Consider the following 21,884-nt stretch of genomic DNA (forward strand, 5'->3'; position numbering starts at 1 on the left):
AACAGCGCCACATCTGTCTATGGCCATGTCTAGTATTGCAGATCACTCTCATTCAAGTCAATTTGGCAATACCAGACACAGTCCATTGAAAGTAATGGCGTTGTGTCTGGAGAAAAAGAAGGGAAATCCTGGACAACCCCTTTAAATTTAGAACAAGATTTGAAACAGTCACCATCAATGGAATAATTTGGAAGTGATCTGTTAGTCTCATAAATATAACTAGAACCATCCTCTTTTACAGTCTGATGCTTAAAGGGAACCTGTCAGCTCCTATTTTCCTAAAAGTAACTGGTCCCAGCATTTATTAGGTCTTGTAAAACTATCTGCCCACATACCTTTTAATTGCTTTGTATTACCTTGTATGTCCAGATAAACGACTTTATCGCCTTATGCGAATGACTCACGGACTCTCGGTTGTTGCAAAAGTGCACTCGGGGCGGTCCTTTTTCCTGCAAGTGCTACCATTCACCCCATTTTAGCCTGCTCAACTGCGCCCCCTTGCTCAGGATTGATGTTGGCACACTATGACCACGTCACTTCCATCCTCACTGAAGTCTCGCACTTGTGCCACTTGCATTCAATCCGGCGCATGTGCAGTATGAATAGCTATGTATAGTTCCAATACTTTCTATAGGGAAGACCGTGTGCACGCTACTACCTAAGGACCAATAGTGGCTTTTGCTTCACGTAGTCTCCGGCAGTGAGTTCTAGTCTTGATTCTTCTGGGTATATTGGTGACGTAATGGGGTAAGCATAGTAGCACTTTTACGATGTTAGATCAGGTAGCATACTGCGCATTCACAGGATAGAATGTGAGCGGCACATGCGAAGACTTCAATCACAATGAGAATAAGGTGGTCATAGCGTGCCAGTGTCAATTCTGAGCAAGGGGGCGGAGTTGAGCAGGCTAAAATGGCAAGAACAGGAGCACTTGCGGGGAAACGGACCGCCCGAGAGGAACTCGCAGAGTCATTTGCATATGGCAGTGAAGATGTTTATCTGGATAAACAAGGTAATACAAAGAAATCAAAGGGTATGTGGACACATTGTTTTACAAAACAGACCAAACGCTGGGACTAGCTTAGGAGGCAAATAGGAGCTGACAGGCTCTCTTTAGCTTTTATCTATGTGTCCATGTTTGCGTTACTGTGATATTTAAAGAGAACCTGTCACCTGCCAAAAAACTGCAGCTTGTCATTTAGATTGCAGGCATCTCACAGATACTGTGGCTTTTTATTTTTTTCTTCTAGCCTCCACCGTTCCTGAGATATCGGGGCCAATAGTTTTGGTGTCCAGTATATAAATAAGGCCTTTGACTGTCAAGTGGGTGGGTGACACCTGTCACTTGATAGGGGTAACCGCCCACTTGACAGTCAAAGGCCTCATTTGCATACTGGACACCAAAAGTATTGGCCCCGATATGTCAGGAACGGTGGGAGCTAGAAGAAAAAAATAAAAAGCGGCAGAATCTGTGAGGCACCTGCAACCTAACTGACATGTCAGCTGCAGTTTTTTGGGCAGGTGACGGGTCCTCTTTAACAGATTTTTGCAACAATAGAGTTAGATCAAGCACTCTATAATTTTCTGGTAGAATGCTGAAATTTAGAATGCTGAATAGACACTCTAGAGTGCTGAGTTATTCTATAGTGTTAGCTCATACTGCTCACAATTTAACTGTCTGAATCATTCAAGTGTTTTGAAGTAGAATAAATCGGGTTATTAGTTACTATAGATATTGCTTGTAACACTCTGGGCTATAGCCAGACCCCGATGAAAATTATATCTCTCTGCCATATTAGTCTAGAGTAATCTGTATTAACTGACGGGTCGACGTCCAGCTTAGACGGAGTTGTCAACATTACATTTCATAGAGGAATCAATTTGACATATAAATCTACATGAAACAGACTAATCAAAGCAGACTTCTTCAGAAAATCCTATCTGATAGACACACATAGTAAACATTGTAAGTCGTCATTCTTCATTTTCAGTGTTGGTCCGGATAATTAGTGCGAAAAAAAAAAGAAAAGAAAGTTTCATATTCAAGTTTCATTCCAGGACATTTGAACGTTTGTTCTTTCTCACTGGTTGATCTTTGTAATGAATATTTTATAAAAGTAATATTGGTGCCATGTGTAACGTCCTACTAATATGCTGTACTTCGACAAATTCACGCTTTTGAGAAGCCAATGTCCATGTTTCCAAGTGAAGGCATGCAAAACAGGATCCGTTAATGTCCGCCACATTGTATCCTGTCCACTAGCTGCTGCATCCTCTTGTACAGCCATGTACTAAACTGTTGTTATTTGTGGTGTGTCCATCTGGAGCTTTTATGTGTGGCTGACTTTGTGCTTTGCTCTCTGCGCTTGTAGCTTGTCCACTTTGTTCTGGTTGATTTTTGAGCCTATAAAAATAATAATAAAAGTTTAAGAAAATATTTCAAAAAAATTCAAAGCATTCTTCCCTATGGCATGTTAAAGCTTATTGTATAAAGAAAAGTTATGCAGCTTTCTAATATACTTTGTGTATCAATTCCTCAAGGTTTTCACAATCTCTGCTTGCTGTTATTAAATGGGAACTTTTATTGTTTACTCCCACAGAATGAACATCTTCACCGGCAAGGTGTATGGATCATTACAAGAGAGAGCTCTAATCACTGTACAGAAACTGAGGCATGCATCTGTGTGATCAGACCTCTGGAAGTAAACAATGAACGTTTTCATTCAATGACAGCAAGCAGTGATCTTGAAGATCCTAAGGAATTGTTGAGCAACACATATTAGACAATGAGTATGCTTTATTTGCTGAAAACAGAAACATCCCTTAATGTACAAAGCTCTAAAATCATAAATCACTGCATCATGCTTCCTGCACAGAGGACCAATCTGTTTGTCGTGGGAATGGGGTTAGATGATGTATTTTTGTTTCATTAATGCAAAGGGGAACTATTAATGTGGGGGCCTTATTACTATATGGTGGGCACAAAGGGGCACCTAACTACTATATGGGGTGATACAAAGGATAGCTAACTACAACTTGGGACATAACTAGAAAAGACTGGGCCCCATAGCAAACTTTTGACTGCCCCCTCACCTCCCCTGGGTGCCACACACAGCCCCTTCCTTCTAGATAGTGTCCCCCTGTAGATTGTGCCATACAGCCCCCCCCCGTAGATTGTGCCATACAGCCCCCTGCAGACAGTAGTATACAGCCGCCCTGTAGATATTATCACACCCCCTTGTAGATAGTGCCACCCTTCCACCTGTAGATAGCGCTCCCCCTTGTATATAGTGTCGACCACCCCCCCTTGTAGATAGCGCCATTCAGCCCCCCTGTAGATAGTGCCCCCACCTTCCCCTTGTTGACAGTGGCATACAGCACACCCTGTAGATAGCGCCCACCCAAAAATAAAACAACATTTATGCTCACCTAGGCTCTGTTCCCGCGATGAACGGAGCTGCTCCACAGCATCCTCAATGCAGACGGGATCCTTACGTAGGCCGGCGTGATCCAGTGACATCGTCACGCCGGCCTGCAGCCTAGTAAATGGCAGAGCACTTCAATAGCGTTCAATAGTATCTGCGTCCTAAGGAAAATGTAATGTTGTGTCGCTACTGCAGTAGCAGTCATAGCGGCTGCTAGCAGCGCCACAGGGCATGGGGGGGCATACAGTGCGGGCCCCCTCATGCCACGGGCCCTGTAGCATCTGCTATGGCTGCTAGAGCTGTAGTTACGCCACTGACTGCAATTACTATGTCAAGCACAAAGGGGGCCCTGCTTACTATATGGGGGAACAAAGGGGTACCTAAAGACTTTATGGGGGCACAAAAGGAATACTACTATATTAGGGCACAAAAAGAAGACTAGTACTATGTGGGAAAACAAAGGGGACATTACTACTGTATGTGGGCACCAAGTGGGACATTACTACAATGTGGCAGCACATAGGGGGCATTACTGTTTAGGCCGCACAAAGAAGGCCCTATTATTCTGTGGGGGCTCTTTAAATGTGTGAGGCACCAAGTGCAGCACTATTACTGTGTGAAGCGCAAAGGGGGGTACTATTACAATGAGGGGCACCAAGAGGGGGTATTATTACCATCTAGGACACTATGGATGGCAAATTTTTATAGAGGGTGGAGAAAAGTTGGTGAGGATGCTGGAAAAGTGAGGAGCCAAAGATGTTTGTGCTGCAAATTCTGCAGAGGTGAGTCGTGGCTGGAAGAAGTCATCATGGAGGTCTGGGCCGGATAAAGAAAGGGGAAATTTAACGACTCCAATCACAGCAGACGTCACCTGTGAGTCACTGAATGTAACTGTATTGTAGTCATGTTTATGATCTGAGCGTCTGGGTAGAACTGTTATCTACCACTATATGATCACTGTATGCAGGTAATATAGGTCTTTGTATAGTGGTTTTTATTCAGTAACAGTTTGATGGTAATATTTAGTCACTGGTAATATGTGGTCATAGTGTGGCGGTATTATTTGGTAACAGTATGATGGTATTATTCAGTCACTATATGGTGATAATATGTGGTCATGGTGTGCCGATATTATTTATCTCCTGTATAGTGGTATCATTAGTAATATCGGCCTTGGTGTACTGGGTTTTGTTCAGTAACAGTATGGTGATATTTATTCCTTGTATAGGGGATAGCGCCATTATTTGGTAACTTTATGACTGCATTATCTAGAGGTATATTAATATACATAGAAAATAGTTCTCTAGCTATATTGTCTTTGAGATTATATACATTTCCTTTTGGGGGAGAGCAAACATATTTCTTTATAGAGCCTTGCAAAAAGACTGGGGCTTGCTCATCCGAGCAACAAGTGGTTGGAAGTGGTGGTCCAGATTCGAAAATTTGCCCTGGGGCCCAAAGGAGTCTAGTTACGCCACTGATAACTCTCATATATTTTATTGGAGAGTACTGCACGCAAACATGGGCACCTCTTCATTGATTTCAATGTGGAAAAAATAAAACTGATGGCTTCTCCTGATAGGTGAGTTAGACCTGCATCTGAAGCATTTATGGCATATCCTGTGGTTATGCTATTAATGTCTAAGACAGGAATACCCCTTTAAGTAAACTAATCCAAAATAAGATGTTCAGAAATCTAGTATCCAACTCACAGAATGAATGTATGCACAGTATAGCAAATTGAAAAAGAAAAAAAAGTAGACTGTCAATTACTATTGATGTCAACTCAAAATGTTCCTTCTAATTTGATTTTGACTAACAAATATTGACTACTATGGAATTACAGTGACTTGCTTTGTGATTAAATGGCAAGGTAATCGATAATACCCTTGGTAAGCTGCTGCAGTATCTTAACTGAGAGAGTTGTCATGATGCATAAACAAGGCAGGCTAAAAGAGCAAAAATGTTTTATTTCTGCAGAAATTGTAGTCAGGGCGGGCCTTAGGGGTGTGCGACCTGTGCGAGTGCATAGGGCGCTGCACCCTCCCTGCGTGTAGGGGGTACCACTGGGCCTGCCGTTTAATGAGATCTATATCCTCTGCTCCTGGTTGCACACATGAAGGCGACAGGAGCAGAGGCAGGAAGAGGAAAGGAAGCTCTGCCCACAGCTCACCCTGCAAGAAGCCTGTGAGATTGTGCAGCAAGGGAGGAGATAAGTGCCTAATGGAAAATCTGTCTGCTGTTTGTGCCTCTATATGTGACTCTGTGTTTCTATATATTTGTCTGTGCATATATGTATCTGTGTTTTGTATGTGTATATGTCCCGATATATGCGTGTACATGTGTTTCTGAGTGTCTATATATGTGTCTGTATAACTGTGTTATCTGTGGTGTTACATAGAACTGCAGGTAATATCTACTACATTATCTGTACCGGGTATATATGTGTCTGTGTGGGTATATATGGGTCTTTAAGTATGTGTGTGTGTATATCTATTTATCTATCTATCTATCTATCTATCTATCTATCTATCTATCTATCTATCTATCTATCTATCTATCTATCTATCTATCTATCTATCTATCTATCTATCTATCTATCTATCTATCTATCTATCTATCTATCTATCTATCTATCTATCTGTGTTGTATGTGTATATATATATATATATATATATATATATATATATATATATATGTGTGTGTGTATATACAGGGTGGGCCATTTATATGGATACACCTAAATAAAATGGGAATGGTTGGTGATATTAACTTCCTGTTTGTGGCACATTAGTATATGGGAGGGGGGAAACTTTTCAAGCTGAGTGTTGACCATGGCGGCCATTTTGAAGTTGGCCATTTTGTATCCAACTTTAGTTTTTTCAATGGGAAGAGGGTCATGCGACACATCAAACTTATCGAGAATTTCACAAGAAAAACAATGGTGTGCTTGGTTTTAACGTTACTTTATTCTTTCATGAGTTATTTACAAGTTTCTGACCACTTATAAAATGTGTTCAAAGTGCTGCCCATTGTGTTGGATTGTCAATGCAACCCTCTTCTTCCACTCTTCACACACTGATGGCAACACCGCAGAAGAAATGCTAGCACAGGCTTCCAGTATCCGTAGTTTCAGTTACTGCACATCTCGTATCTTCACAGCATAGACAATTTCCTTGAGATGACCCCAAAGATAAAAGTCTAAGGGGGTCAGATCGGGAGACCTAGGGGGCCATTCAACTGGCCCATGACGACCAATCCACTTTCCAGGAAACTGTTCATCTAGGAATGCTCGGACCTGACACCCATAATGTGGTGGTGCACCATCTTGCTGGAAAAACTCAGGGACCGTGCCAGCTTAAGTGCATAAAGAGGGAAACACATCATCATGTAGCAATTTCAGATATCCTGTGGCCTTGAGGTTTCCATTGATTGTCTATGCTGTGAAGATACGAGATGTGCAGCAACTGAAACTACGGATACTGGAAGCCTGTGCTAGCATTTCTTCTGCGGTGTTGCTATCAGTGTGTGAAGAGTGGGAGAAGAGGGTTGCATTGAAAAACCAACACAATGGGCAGCACTTTGAACACATTTTATAAGTGGTCAGAAACTTGTAAATAACTCATGAAAGAATAAAGTAACGTTAAAACCAAGCACACCATTGTTTTTCTTGTGAAATTCTCGATAAGTTTGATGTGTCACATGACCCTCTTCCCATTGAAATAACTAAAGTTGGATACAAAATGGCTGACTTCAAAATGGCCACCATGGTCAACACCCAGCTTGAAAAGTTTCCCCCCTCGCATATACTAATGTGCTACAAACAGGAAGTTAATATCACCAACCATTGCCATTTTATTTAGGTGTATCCATATAAATGGCCCACCCTGTACAATGCATTCAGAAAGTCTTCAGACCCTTTCACTTTTTTCACATTTTATGTTGAGGCAAAAAAAATAATTCAGGTTTTCCCCATCAATCTGCACTTAACACCCATGACAAAGTGAAAACAGAATTTTAGACATTTTTGCAAATGTATTAAAAATTAAAAACTCAAATTTCGAAAGGACATAAGTATTCAGACCCTTTGCTATGACACTTGAAATTTAGCTCTGGGGCCTGCATTTCTCTAGATCATCTTTGAAATGTTTCTACACCTTGATTGGAGTTCACCTGTGGTAAATTCATTTGATTGGACATCATTTGGCAAGACCCCCCCCCCCTTCTATATAAGTTCTCACAGCTAACCATGCATATCAGAGCAAAAACCAAGCGAAGGAAAGGAAGGAACTGCCTGTAGAGCTCAGAGACTGGTTTGTGTGGAGGCACAGATCTGGAGAAGGGTACAAAAAAATGTGTACCCTTCACTGCAGCACTCCACTTATCTGGGCTTTAGGGCAGAGTGGCCAGAAAGAAGCCTCTCCTCAGTAAAAGACACATGAAAGCCATCTGGAGTTTGCAATAAATCACCTAAAGGACCTACAGACTGTGAGAAACAAGATTCTGTAGTCTGATGAAACCAGGATTGAATTTTCTTGCCTCAATGCTAAGCGTCATGTCTGGAGGAAACCAGGCACTGCTCATCACCTGCCCAATACCATCCCTACAGTGAAGCATGGTGGTGGCAGCATCATGTTGTGTTGGTTTTTTTTCAGCGGCTGGGACAGGGAGACTGGTCAGGGTTGAGGAAAAGGATGAATGGAGCAAAGTACAGACATATTCTTAATGAAAACCTGACATTCTTTTCATATGGCAGGGTTCCGAGTATGAACTGGTGGAATTCATGCGGCAATTGAATTCAGTCAATATTAAGTTGACCTATAAATCACATAAACAACAAATAGATTTTTTGGACATACAGATTTTTACTGATTGTGATGGATTCCTTCAGACAGATGTCTTTCGGAAGTCCACATCAGTAAATTCCTTGCTGTATGCCACCTCTTTTCATACTCGGTCCACTGTCAGAGCCATCCCGGTTGGGCAGTTCCTCAGGATGAAGCGGATCTGCTCCACTGATAGACTCTTTGAGCGACAGTCAGATGACCTGAAATCCAGATTTTCAGATAGAGGATACAGTACACGCCTCATTAAATCTGGCTACAATAGGGCTAGAAAAACTCCGCGTCTCGAGCTCCTACAAAACAAAAGTCATCCCACTGTCGATAACCAAACTCGTTTCATCACGACATATAACAATCAATGGGATAAGATGAGGACTATTTTGGCACAATATTGGCCCATTTTAAGGTCAGAACCAGCCCTAGCAAAGAGTCTATCGCTAAAACCCATGATGACAGCTAGGAGGAGCAAAAATCTCAAGGACCTCCTGACTAAAAGTCATTATGTACCCAAAACTGTCAACCCCTTTGGTGCACGGGAACCCATAACTGGATGTTACCCATGCGGTGACTGCGTCGCATGCCCAAATATTAGCAGAGCTAAGGACTTTAAGACAACAGATGGCAGTAAAACATTTACAATCAGAGATTATATCTCTTGTAGTACTACATACGTTGTATACTATGCTCTATGCGGCTGCCCAAAAATTTATGTGGGCTTAACATCTCGACAGTTGAGGATACGTACTAGGGAGCATGTCAGGGATATTATTGGAGCTAAGAAAATCAGTGATCTGGGACAACTAAAAACGTTACCCAGACACTTTAAAGAATGTCATGATTGCAGTCCAAGATCCCTTATGATTCGTGGTATTGATCGTATACACTGTGGCATCAGAGGGGGCGACTTGAAGAAGGTTCTGGCCCAAAGAGAATGTATGTGGATTGTGAAGCTGGGCTCTATGGTGCCAAATGGCCTCAATGAACAACTGAATTTTGCATCCTTTCTATAAATTTCCTCTAACTATCCTACCACCTTCTGTTTTTGCTTTTAATTTATTTTTAACATGTGTCTTTTATTGTGTCATTTAGGTACTTATTTCGTCTGACAGCCTTTTTTAGATACGAATTCCTAACCCAGAACTGGATCCTGGTCGAAATATTGATGGAGAGGAAATATCTGTTGTGTATAGTGTCACCAACCCTTTCTCACGCTCGATGATGTACTGATAACAGTTCCCTTCTCTTAGGGCTTGTTTCTACTTTTGATGATAGTATATTTTCTATTACTTTATGTAATGAGATAATGTATTTCACACTTTCTCTTTTTATCGATTTTTCTAGTTGGCCCCATGTGTACAATTTACTATTGGAAACATTCGGCCTCACCCACTAATTATAAAGGCATGTCTTTCACTTATCCTGTATAATTATGGGGTACCAATATGATGTAGTTTTATCTGTGTATTCTATTCTGTCACATTGTGTATAAAATTTGTGTTCACTTGTTTGCAACTAAGTTAGTGGTAATCACTATATACTCACATATCTTAAGACACTCTATCTCTTCTATGAAGAGAGTACAATGTGTCTCTTTTCTTTGATCACCTATATTCATGCATTCACTTTTATTTGTGTATGCATATACTCCTTGTTTCTCATAGAACTTGTAAACTGACACAACACACATGATATCCACTCTGAACGTAAAACTGGCCTATGGGATTCCCTTACCTCTCCGTCGTGTCCCTCGTCCAATGAGATGCGCGTCTCTCCCGTTCGTCACCGCTGTGTTGACGCCCCGTTCCCGCCCCTGTAGCGCACTGCACATGTCCGGGGTCCCTGTACGCGTCGGGGACCCTGGATATGCGCTACGGCGCTGGGGTATGGAAGTGGGGCATGCCTCACATCCGGTTGTCGGCGGAAGATATGCGCTGTACTCTCCTTGGATCAGGTGATATCGCACACACCTGTTTTCTATAGTATTTAAGGCTGTTCTGAACTAGACACTGTATACCCCTTGAGGAAGCATACCGCGAAACGCGCGTTGGGGTTTTCCATACGTCCGTCAGGCTCCAAATACACTGCATTATGGGTAAGATACACCTTTTCATTTGGGTCATATTTGGAAACTTTAACTATCTTGAGATGGAGTGTTGACTGCTATACTTTGCCTACTATGGGATACGACTCGGAAACCTGCACATGCATTAATGTGTTTCTGATGTGTATTCCTATATTTATATTTATATTTATATCATGTCATGCTCTTCAGTATCCTTGTTTGCTTTTGCTCACACATGTTAGTGGTAATCTTCCTGTATGTTTACATCTGACTTATTGAGCTTGCCCGTCTGCATTGGAAACTTCAGAGTCACTCTTTCCAACTGTACCTTTTTAAAATTCTTCTATGTAATGTGTATATCCTATGCAATAAAGGTTTATTTTTATCCTATGGCTTCTATACTCCCTGTTCTTCCCTGTGTATAAAGTGAAGCATGGTGGTGGCAGCATCATGTTGTGTTGTTTTTTTTTCAGCGGCTGGGACAGGGAGACTGGTCAGGGTTGAGGAAAAGGATGAATGGAGCAAAGTACAGACATATTCTTAATGAAAACCTGATCCAGAGTGCTCTGGACCTCAGACTGGGCCGATGTTTCACCTTCCAACAAGACAATGACCCTAAGCACACAGCCAAGACAACACAGGAGTGGCTTAGGGTCAACTCTGTGAATGTTCTTGAGTGGCCCAGCTAGAGCCTTGACTTGAACTCAATAGAACATCTCTGGAGAGACCTGAAAATTGCTGTCCACCGACGGTCCCCATCCAACCTGACAGAGCTTGAGAGGATCTGCAGGGAAGAATGGCAGAAAATCCCCAAATCTAGGTGTGCAAGCCCTGTGGCATCACCCAAGAAGACTGGAGGCTTATCGATGCCAAATGTGCTTCAACTAAGTTCCGAGTAAAGGGTCTGAATACTTGTCAATGCAATATTTTAGTTTTTCCTTTTCCATAAATTAGCATAGATTTCTAACATTCTGTTTTCACTTTGTCATTATGGGGTATTGAGGGCAGAATGATGGGGAAAAACTTGAATTTTTAATTTTAGCACAAGGCCTCAACATAACAAAATATGAAAAAATGTAAAGGGTCTGAAGACTTTCCGGACGCATTGTATGCGCTTGTATGTCTATATATGTGCCTTAATGTATTTTTATATGTGCCAGTATGTGTGTATATATGTACATAACAGCTAACCAGATGGAAGATGGGAGATGTTGGACGTAACCTAGAGGCCCTGATCATTTGACTGCATTGCGGGCCTGATCCTTACTGTAGAAACCCTGCAACCATATGTACACAATGCAGACATGCGATTGTGATCCACGTCCACTTGACCATTGTCCATGGGCTTTTGTTCTATACCTACATCTGTGTGTGCCCGGTGCCTTATAGAGGAAAAGTCTATGGACAATGCAGTGATTATGTCATGTGATGTCATATTGACAACATGCACTTGTGGCCATATTGTGTACATATGCCTGTCTTTTATATAGCGGAGACCCTGAACATAATAATTAATAAGACTACATTGATAAGTGGCCAATTGTTAAACTTGGAAAACCCCTTGAAATGAGAAATGTACCTATGCTTCATCGGTATCACAGTAGGTCACACAAGAAACGGTATGTTCCAAACCCTAGAATATATTGACTCATAAATATATGCCCCCCCATATTCTAGTTGTAAACTTTTTGTGCGCTGTGCATACAATGACACAGACTATCATACTCCGCATGTGCTTCCTAGTCCACCCTGCCGAGAACCTAATTGCAAAATAATTACTTTTCTGAAATGTCAAACGAATTTAGGTTTACAATCATTTTTTCTATTCATGTTAGGCCTGTAGACACATAATAAATATATTTGGATTAACAAATAATACCATGGATGCTGTTCCCCACATCAGCTGTGGGGAGTTATATAAGATGTTATAGTGTTGGTAGAGCGCCATTTACTGTATGGATTGAAATAATAAAACAAAGCTCTGCCTTTAGATTTCTTTGTACAACCAATCGGACGTTGTATGCAAGACACCATCCAGTAAAGCAAAATTTAATGAATTAGACAAGACTTGGTTCTTGCACTTTACCTTCTGGGTCAGTTTTGTATTAAACGGGTTGTTTACAATAGCAAATCACTTTATGTTAGTGGAATCCCCCAACAACAAGCAGACGTCTAGGGGTCCTGCTGCGAAGATTTTCTTCGGGGAGTACTAGGCAGCAAGCCTTAAATTTCACTTGTAGCGGCACTGCAGGGAAATTAATGGGGCTGTCCTCTTTGGATAATATCTACCTGAAGGGTTCCTTGATAAGCGGATCACAATGTGTTCCCCTGCTGGGGTCCCCTAGTGATCACCTGTAATCTATGGGGGAAACCTGGCAGTAAGTTTTTAATTTCCCTGCAGTGCCACCATAGGGCATACTAAGCATTACACGTGCCCATTTATATCAATGGGTTGTCTTTGTTGTGCAGGACAGGACAGGTTCACCAGAGCAAGAAGTGATCTTTGTAACCACATTCCACTTTGGCCAAGATATGAGAATCCTGAATAGAGGACCCCCCTCTATTAACTCTAAATTTCCTAATAATGTGTACGAGAATGGGTTTTATAAACTGGACAACCCCATTAAAGAGGAGCTGTCACCTCTCCTAACAAGTTTATTTGAGTAAATACTTGTATTTCTCATGAAATAACAATTCTGGAGCATCTTTTCTTAGAACTCTACATTGTGCCGTTTTTCGGTTATTCCTCCTAGAAATGTATAAATAAATTGACAACTTGGTGTTACCATTTGTCTTATCAAAGGGGTGTGTCCCCTGACAGTCTTGCTCTTTAAGCACTCATTGGACAGTTTCAGTCTGTGTAGGGACACACCCCCAACAGGTAACACCGAGTTGTCAATTTTTTCATACATTTCTAGGAGAAATAACAGAAGAATGACAGTTCTCATAGGTGGGGGAGAGGGGGGGGGGGGAATGACACCCCCATTGATTGCTGGAATGAGTGGCAGAGCCATTTAGCTGAGTACTATGCCCCTTCATCTTTGATCTGTTTTGTTTAGCTCTGTTAGGAGAGTGGTGTGCGAGCTTATAGAAACTCTACATCCCTTACACCAATAAGGCCCTGTTCACATTACATCTGAGCCTTCCGTCATATGTCGGGAGTATTGCCGATGTACACCTCTAATGAAAAGCTCTGATATACAACACTGCATGGGCATATAGTGGCATATGTCAGCAATAGGCTCCCATGTTTAAAAAACCTATACCGCGCACTATATATATTTTTTTTAGCTGGATGCCTCTGCATAGAAGAAATATAGTAGACTCTACTTTTCTATGCAGCAGAAAAAAATTATACCATCGTATGCCAGCCCAACAGAGGCCAGCCCAACAGAGGGTTCCAGTGTTTTTGACCACAAGAATATTGTAGTATACAGCAGTATCCTTGCTATAAAAACCCTGGAACCCCCGACATATAAGTCAAAAGGAGCCAAGAAGCAGAGAAGGTAAAACCAAAAATCTAAGGAGCGACAATTAGTTCAATCTTTTGTCGATGTTGTAGTTATTCGCTTAGTTTCTGTGTTGGGTAGCGTTCTACCACTCACACTACTGTCCAATTCCTCCTCCTTTGAGCCGCTACAATCCTTTATGGACTTTCACGTTCATGGATAATGTATTCATGCAATAGAGTAAAATAAAACAAAATCTCAGAGAGCGAATCTATAGGGGTTTGGTGCAGTAACGATCCTCCATATCTCGGTATGATACTCACATTAGTGAGAAGAGCCGAATCCTACGCTTTCTTCTAATCCAGGAATGTGAGAAAAAACAGTCCTTCAATGCAGCAACCAGGCCACTCATCTTTTTTTTTAAAGGTTAGCATTTAATAAACCAGCCAGTGATAAAAAACACATAAAAGTTATTATTCATCGCATATCACGGCATCCCCTTCATCAGGAAAAATAAATTACTTTAGATGCAACACAGATTAAATATCTAGAAACTTTATAGATTCACCTCCCTATTATCACCCATGTAATACCAGAAGTGACTTTCCGGACTTGAAACATCTATACTTTTTCCATCTATCTAATCTAATCTAATCTAATCTATCTATCTATCTATCTATCTATCTATCTATCTATCTATCTATCTATCTATCTATCTATCTATCTATCTATCTATCTATCTATCTATCTATCTATCTATCTAATCTATCTATCTAATCTATCTATCACAGGGATCCTTTGGGAGATACCTTTTCCCTTCTCCCTTTATTTTGAAATTCTAATAGTTATTTTAGTGCCGGGAGTTGAATAGAACACCCTATTAATACAGAAGACATGATTATTAATAAAGGAGTAAAAATGGTAAGAAAGAAAGGTAAAATAACCGGTGGGGCTTTATACAGACTATATATCATGTTAAATAGAAGAGTTTTTTAAAGAAAATCCTCAGCACATCCACATTTAGAAAAATATAAAAAGAGCTTTATTTCGGCATAGAATAAAAGTCCATCAGACACAGGTGGGACGTGTTACTGCTAACGCGTTTCGAACGGAGTGTTCTTACTCATAGCATACCGTAACACACTTAGGACATGTGTTTTAAAATCAACATCAATCAATCCTGTAACATTTGAAATCAGAAAGGAACTACCACGTTTTGAGAAGCAAATTAATTAGGCTGCAGGTTTGCGGCAGCCACACCTATACATATAAGTAAGTTTACACTAGTTAGATGAAAAAACATGCGGTATTGCACAGGCTTATAGGAAGAAACCCATAGTTCATATGAAGAAAATTGAATAAACAATGTCAAACATAACGAAAAAGAACAAAGGATACATATATATATATATATATATATATATATATATATGTATATATATATACAATGAGTGAATATATAGTCTAAAAACACATGTGAAGATATAGAAATTCTACTATTGAATGTGTTAATTCCACTCCTTCCACCCTATTTTTCGTTTACAAAAATTGTATTGAACGAAAATGAGAGAGTTAGTTGCTGTAGTTGATCATACCCGGCTCTTCCCGGTACCCCTGGTGGTGATGGGTACCGGTGTAATAATGGGGGGTCAGTGCTGGTATTTTCATTGGCTAACATTAAGCCACGCCTTAGTAATGGATGTTATCAATCAGCCAGCGGCCATTACTAAGGAGGTAGTAATAAAGCTTAAAAAAAATTACAAGGACATAGGAAAAATATTTTGTTGAAATAAAACCCCCCCACACAACCCTCATTAACCATTTTAGTGCCATAGATATGCTGTGTCTCATATATATATATATATATATATATATATATATATATACATACATACTGTCACGTAGGGTTCGTGGACCCACTTGACTGTACCGCCTTGGCGGTATGGCATCTGGCCAACAGGGCACAGGTCACAGTCTATAGTTCGTATATGGTACCTGAGGCAGCTCGGACAGTAGGAAGACAGGCTCGGCTGGGACTAGGCAGCAGGCAGATGTCAGGCATGGTGTAGCAGGACAGGCATAGAATACAGCACAGCACAGCATGGCACTTGACCAGGATAGCACGGGATACAGGAACAGAGAATACTGGGCACTGGAAAACACTAGGAGACCATTTGCTTAGACAAACAACGCTCAGGCATGGAAGCAAGGGGCTGGGCCCTTCTTATAGTCCAGGGCACTCATGAGCTGATTTCACATTAAAGTCCGGTGCGCGCACTGCCCCATTAAGAGCAGGCACGAGCGTGCGCGCACACCCTATGAGACCCGGCCGAGGTGAGTGGAAGTGAGTGCTGGCATCTCCTGAGGAGGAGACTGGGGCCAGCGCTCGCAGACCCCTGGCTGCGGCCGTCAGAAGGTGAGTGAACCTGATGGCCCGCGGCCATGGACATGACAGTATCCCCCTCTTACGCCCCCTCTTCTTGGGACCAGAGCGAGAGAGAAACTTTTTCAGAAGGGTAGGAGCATTGAGGTTCTCCTCTGGCTCCCAGGACCTCTCTTCAGGACCGAACACCCTCCAATCTACCAAATAAAAAGTCTTTCCTCTCACTTTCTTGGTGTCCAAGATCTCCTTAACCTCGAAAGTGTCTGAAGAGCCGCTGGAGGAATGTCCCCAACTTGCAGGGGATTGACAGAGACAATGCAAGACGGATCAATAATGTTCTGTGGAATCTCCATGGTGTCTTCTGTCTCGAAAGACCTGGACAAGGCATCACATTCTTGTTGGCCGGGCGATAATGGAGCTCAAGCTGGAAACTGGTAAAGAACAGCGGCCACCTGGCCTGACGAGGGTTCAGCCATTGGGCCGTCTGAAGATAGGTGAGGTTCTTGTGGTCTGTAAAAATCAGGATGGGATGAGCTGCGCCCTCTAGTAGATGTCTCCACTCCTCCAGGGCCAATTTGATGGCCAGTAACTCCCGATCCCCAATCAAGTAGTTGCGTTCTGCGGAACAGCTTAGAGAAATATCCACATACCATTGACTTGCCCTTGGAACCCTCTCTAGAACAGGAGTGCACCAGCACTGACAGAGGATGCGTCCACCTCCAACGAGAACTGTAGAGAAACATCTGGATTATGGAGGATAGAGGCTGACGTGAAGGCACTCTTCAGGCTATTTAATGCGGACTCTGCCTCAGGAGTCCACACCTTGGTGTTCATGCCCTTCTTAGTGAGTTTAGAGATAGGAGATGTCAGTGAGGAGAAGTTTGGAATAAACTGTCTGTAAAAATTGGCGAATCCCAGAAAGCATTGTATGGCCATCAAGCCTTGAGGGCGTGGCCATTCCAGGACAGACTTTACCTTTTCAGGATCCATCTTGAGACCTCTATTCGAGACAATGTTGCCCAGGAAGGGTAGAGCATCTTTTTCAAACACGCACTTGTCCAACTTAGCGTACAGACGATTCTCCCTTAACCGCAGCAAAACTTGACGGACATGTCTCTGATGCGTCATAGGATCTGGAGAAAAAAATCAAGATGTCATCAAGATAGACCACAACACAAACATAGAGGAGGTCATGGAAAATGTCATTAACGAACTCCTGGAAGACCGCGGGAGCATTACACAGGCCGAAGGGCATTACTAGATACTGCTAGTGTCCATCACGGGTGTTATATGCAGTTTTCCATTCGTCACCCCGGCGAATCCGGATTAGGTTGTAAGCCCCATGCAGGTCTAGTTTGGAAAAAATCTTGGCACCATGTATAGAATCGAACAGTTCTGAGATCAGTGGCAACGGGTAGAATTTTTCACCGTGATCTGGTTGAGACCCCGGTAGTCAATACAAGGACGCAGGGAGACATCCTTCTTTTTGACGAAGAAGAACCCGGCTCCTGCTGGGGAGGAAGACTTCTGTATGAAGCCCCTCTCCAAGTTATCTTTAACATAGGCTGACATGGACAGAGTCTCAGGCAAGGAGAGAGGATATACCCTACAGCAGGGAAGGGATACACCAGGAATCAGCTCAATAGGACAGTCATAGGCCCGGTGTGGGGCAGTGTCTCCGCCTCCCTTTTGCTGAAGATGCCCGAAAATGCAGCATAATGACCAGGCAATCCTACCAATGACCGAGGCAGAGGAGGCTGAGCCAAACGAATCTGCACCAGGCAACGGCTGTGACACTCGGGACCCTACTGGAGAACCTCTCCAGAGTTCCAGTCCAGGACTGGGGCATGTAGTCAGAGCCAAGGCAGGCCCAGCAGCACGGGGTTAATGGCCTTGGATAGGACATAGAAAGATAGGAGTTCGGAGTGGAGAGCCCCCACTTGGAGCCTCAGCGGCTTGGTCACAGCTATAACTGGGTCTGGCAGAGGTAGTCCATTTACCGATGTAAATATCAACGGTCTCTCCAGAGGGGTAGTGGGTAATGAAGAAGGTCCACCAGGTCTCTACAAATGAAATTAGCAGCGGGTCCAGATTCCAGATAGGCAGAGACCTGATGTGTTTTCTCACCGGACACTATAGTCACGGGTATGGACAATTTAGACAGGAGTCCTTCTTTGCCCATGGTTGTCTTTCCTACCAACCCTAGGCTTTGTTTGGGGCTTTTGGGGACACAGACGCACAAGATGGCCTCCGAGGCCGCAATAAAGACAGAGTCCCGAAGTGCGTCTGCGTTGTCTCTCCTGGCTAGATAGCTTACGTTGGTCCATCCTCACAGACTCCTTAGGAGGATCGGCATCTGAGGACAGCAGGGGTTGCTGCAAGGTAGGGACCGGACTAGGAAGACCTCCCTCCTGACTAAACTCTTGGAGACGTTCTCAGAGCCTTCTATCAATCCGGGTGGCCAGAAGGATGAGGTCATCCAGGGTAGACGGCAGGTCTCGAGCGGCAAGTTCGTCCTTAATTTTAGAAGACCGTTCATACTAGAATTTAGCCACCAGGGACTCATTGTTCCACAACAGTTCTCCCGCCAGGGTGCGGAAGTGGATGGCGTACTCGCCCATGGAGATGTCTCCTTGGCGTAGGTTCATGCAAGGAAGCCGCTGAAGAGGTGACTCATCCAGGCTCCTCAAACACCATGCAAAATATCCAGAGGAACCTCTGGAAGTCACGTGTCTCTTGTCCTTGTCTCTCCCAGATAGGATTCGCCCATGCAAGGGCCTTGCCAGTAAGAAGAGAGATGATGAAAGCGACCCTTACGGCATCAGACAAAAATGCCCTTGAATACAGGCTGAAGTGGATCTGGCACTGGTTCAAAAATCCACGACAGGTACCTACGTCTCTATCATAGTGGTCAGGAAGTGGCAAAGAAAAATGGAGATCAACACTGTCAGGAGGTGTAGTATGAGGATCAGTACTGCCAGGAGGTGCTGAGACAATGCATCCAATTCTATCCAGCGGTGTAGCTATAGGAGCCTTAGGCTATGTTCACACGGGGTATTTTGCCGAGTTTTTAGACGCGGAAACCGCGTCGCAAAACTCGGCAGAAACGGCCCGAGAACGCCTCCCATTGATTTCAATGGGAGGCGTCGGCGTCTTTTTCCCGCGAGCAGTAAAACTGCCTCGCGGGAAAAAGAAGCGACATGCCCTATCTTCGGGCGCTTCCGCCTCTGACCTCCCATTGACTTCAATGGGAGGCAGGAGAAAGCGTATATCTCGCTGTTTTATGCCCGCGGCGCTCAATGGCCGCGGGCGAAAAACGGCGCGATAATTGCCACGAAAATCGGCGTGCAGGGAGAGGAATATCTGCCTCAAAGTTCCAAACGGAATTTTGAGGCAGATATTCCTCCCCCAAAATACTCCGTGTGAACATAGCCTTAGTCTTATTGATATGCTTATAGATATATGTCTCGGGGCTTGTGCCCCTGATCTTTTAAGACCCTATCAATGCCCCTGCCTCTGGTGCCATCCAGGCCGGCCTCCTGGGAGGATGTTTTATCCCATGTGACTGTCGCTGCAGCGGTCACATGGACTGAAACGTCATCCCAGGAGGCCGGCCTGAATTAAGAACACAGACTTCTAGGTAAGTATAAGTTTGTTTTTTTCTGAGTTGCGATTCCGCCGCAATAAACACAACAACTGATATTTGTTGGGGGATTTACCTCCTATTGAATTTAATGTGGAAAACCCGCAACAAAGAAGCCGCATTTACTCAAATACAATTGACATGCTGCGGAAAAAAACCTCTGCACCGCATGTCAATTTCTGAGCGGTTCTTCCGCCCACTGTTTAAGCAGCGTGTGGCTGAGATTTGTTTTATCTTATCCACTTTGCTGCTACTGTATTATGCTGCGGATTTTCTGCGACTAATTCCGTTGTGGAAACCCCCCCCCCCCAACCGCAAAGCCTCCCGCCCGTCCCTGGATACATTTTCTTGCATTAAACTGGTCCTTGGTGCAAAAAAGAACCTCTGATTTAATAAGTTTCTCTTTTACATAACCTTTTATTTTGCGAGAGTGATTTATTTATTTGCTCAATTGTTTTTACTTTTAGGGAATCAGCATTTCCCTCATTCTCCATAGACACTATGCTTGCTAATATTAAATCTATGTTTATTTATTCTCTCTCTCAAAGTACAGGTAGTCCTACCAACGTATTGGAGGCCACATGGGCACTCAAAAACGTAGATAACAAAATCACTATAACAATTCAAAAGTTTCAAACTTCTCATCTTACATTCAAACTCCTTTCTCCTATGTATAAGCTCTGAACAGCATTTACACCTATATGCTCCACTATTTTTAATATAACCTGTTCTTTTTTTCAGTTTCCTTTAATTTCGAGTAAGATGTAGCTATTTTCCAGTTATTCTTAAGGATCCTCTACATATCTCAAAACTTATCATTATATATAGTAATACACATTTGTTTTTTTCTGTTTTCTTTTTTCTTTCTTTAGGTATTTCCTCTTTTTCATTTTCCTTATTATCTAAGCAGTCTTCTTGTTTCATTGGTGACACATTTTTCTTTGCTCCTTCTTTTCTCATATTTGGATATTTTTTATCCTTTAATCTCCCTGATATAATCTCTGTTCTTTTTCCATTTTTAGATTCATTTTTATTCTGTCATTGATACTCATGTCTTCTGTGTTAATAAAGTGTTATAATCTATTCCCGACACTAACATAACTCTGAGATTGCAAAATAAAGAGAGAAGGAAAAAAAGTCTCCTAAGGGATGACTGTTATAGAGAGATATCGATATAGGAAAACCTATAGAGGGAATTTAAGTCCGGAACATTACTTCCGGTATTACGTGGGTGAGCGGAGGGAGGTGTATCTATGGAGTTTCTAGTTATATAATCTCTGTAGACACTAAAGTAACTTGAATAGGAATTTTTAGGTGTTGTTTTAATGCTGGCTATTTTATTAACGGCTAACCTCTGGATGAAGACGAGTGACCCGGTTGTTTCATTAAAGTATTGTTTCGTCATACATTCCGGGATTAGAAGAGAGCACGGGATATCATACCGACATATGGAGGATTGTTTCCGCTGCACCGAGTTTTCTCTTTCCATTTTCGTTTTATGTAGGATCCAAGAAGATTCATTAGGATCATTTTAAAGAGGATCCATCATACTTTTCATGTCTCCCTTTAGAAGAGAAGCTATGATTGTAGTGTGAACAATGCTTAAAACAGGCCATACAACACAAGCCAACGTGTACAGGGGCAAACACAGTGGCACCCCCATTATTTTTACTCTAATCCAGCTATGGGTCCCAAAAAAATGCATGCTACTCCTGATCACAAAGAGTCAATTAGGTGTCAGATGACGGCTGATCCTCCCCATGAGAGGTAGAGAAGGAGGTGTTACTTATGAACTTATTTACTATCGCATTAGACTTTCTATTTCTGTAGAAGGGAAAAAGACCCGTGTGTGAGCCCTAGAAAACAATGGACCAATAACTGGACACCAGTTATTGGGCTCCTGTGACTATGCTACCAAACCACTGGACTTTTAGATTCTAGGAACTAGACATTTATTCAGTGGACACAAACATACTGGATTTTTTAAGACTAGGGCATAAATCATTTGAGTACAAAAATAGGTATTACAAAACATTCGTTCACCACATATCCACTGCGTTTCCGTTGCGTTTGATTGA

At 42.5% G+C, this 21,884-nt stretch overlaps 1 protein-coding gene across 1 annotated transcript in view; it reads right to left on the reverse strand.

Annotated features, from left to right (window-relative positions):
* Positions 1-1,399: 1,399 nt before the first annotated feature.
* The window catches only part of STK32B (serine/threonine kinase 32B), a 221,574-nt gene continuing 201,089 nt past the window's right edge, over positions 1,400-21,884 (reverse strand). Inside the window, exon 12 of the mRNA XM_075849055.1 lies at positions 1,400-2,404. Coding sequence (XP_075705170.1) covers positions 2,260-2,404 — 145 coding nt within the window. The 3' untranslated portion in view covers positions 1,400-2,259. The remainder of the gene's footprint in view (positions 2,405-21,884) is intronic.

Source organism: Rhinoderma darwinii, chromosome 1 (assembly GCF_050947455.1).
Source record: "Rhinoderma darwinii isolate aRhiDar2 chromosome 1, aRhiDar2.hap1, whole genome shotgun sequence".
In the NCBI taxonomy this organism is placed as follows: Eukaryota; Metazoa; Chordata; class Amphibia; order Anura; family Rhinodermatidae; genus Rhinoderma; species Rhinoderma darwinii.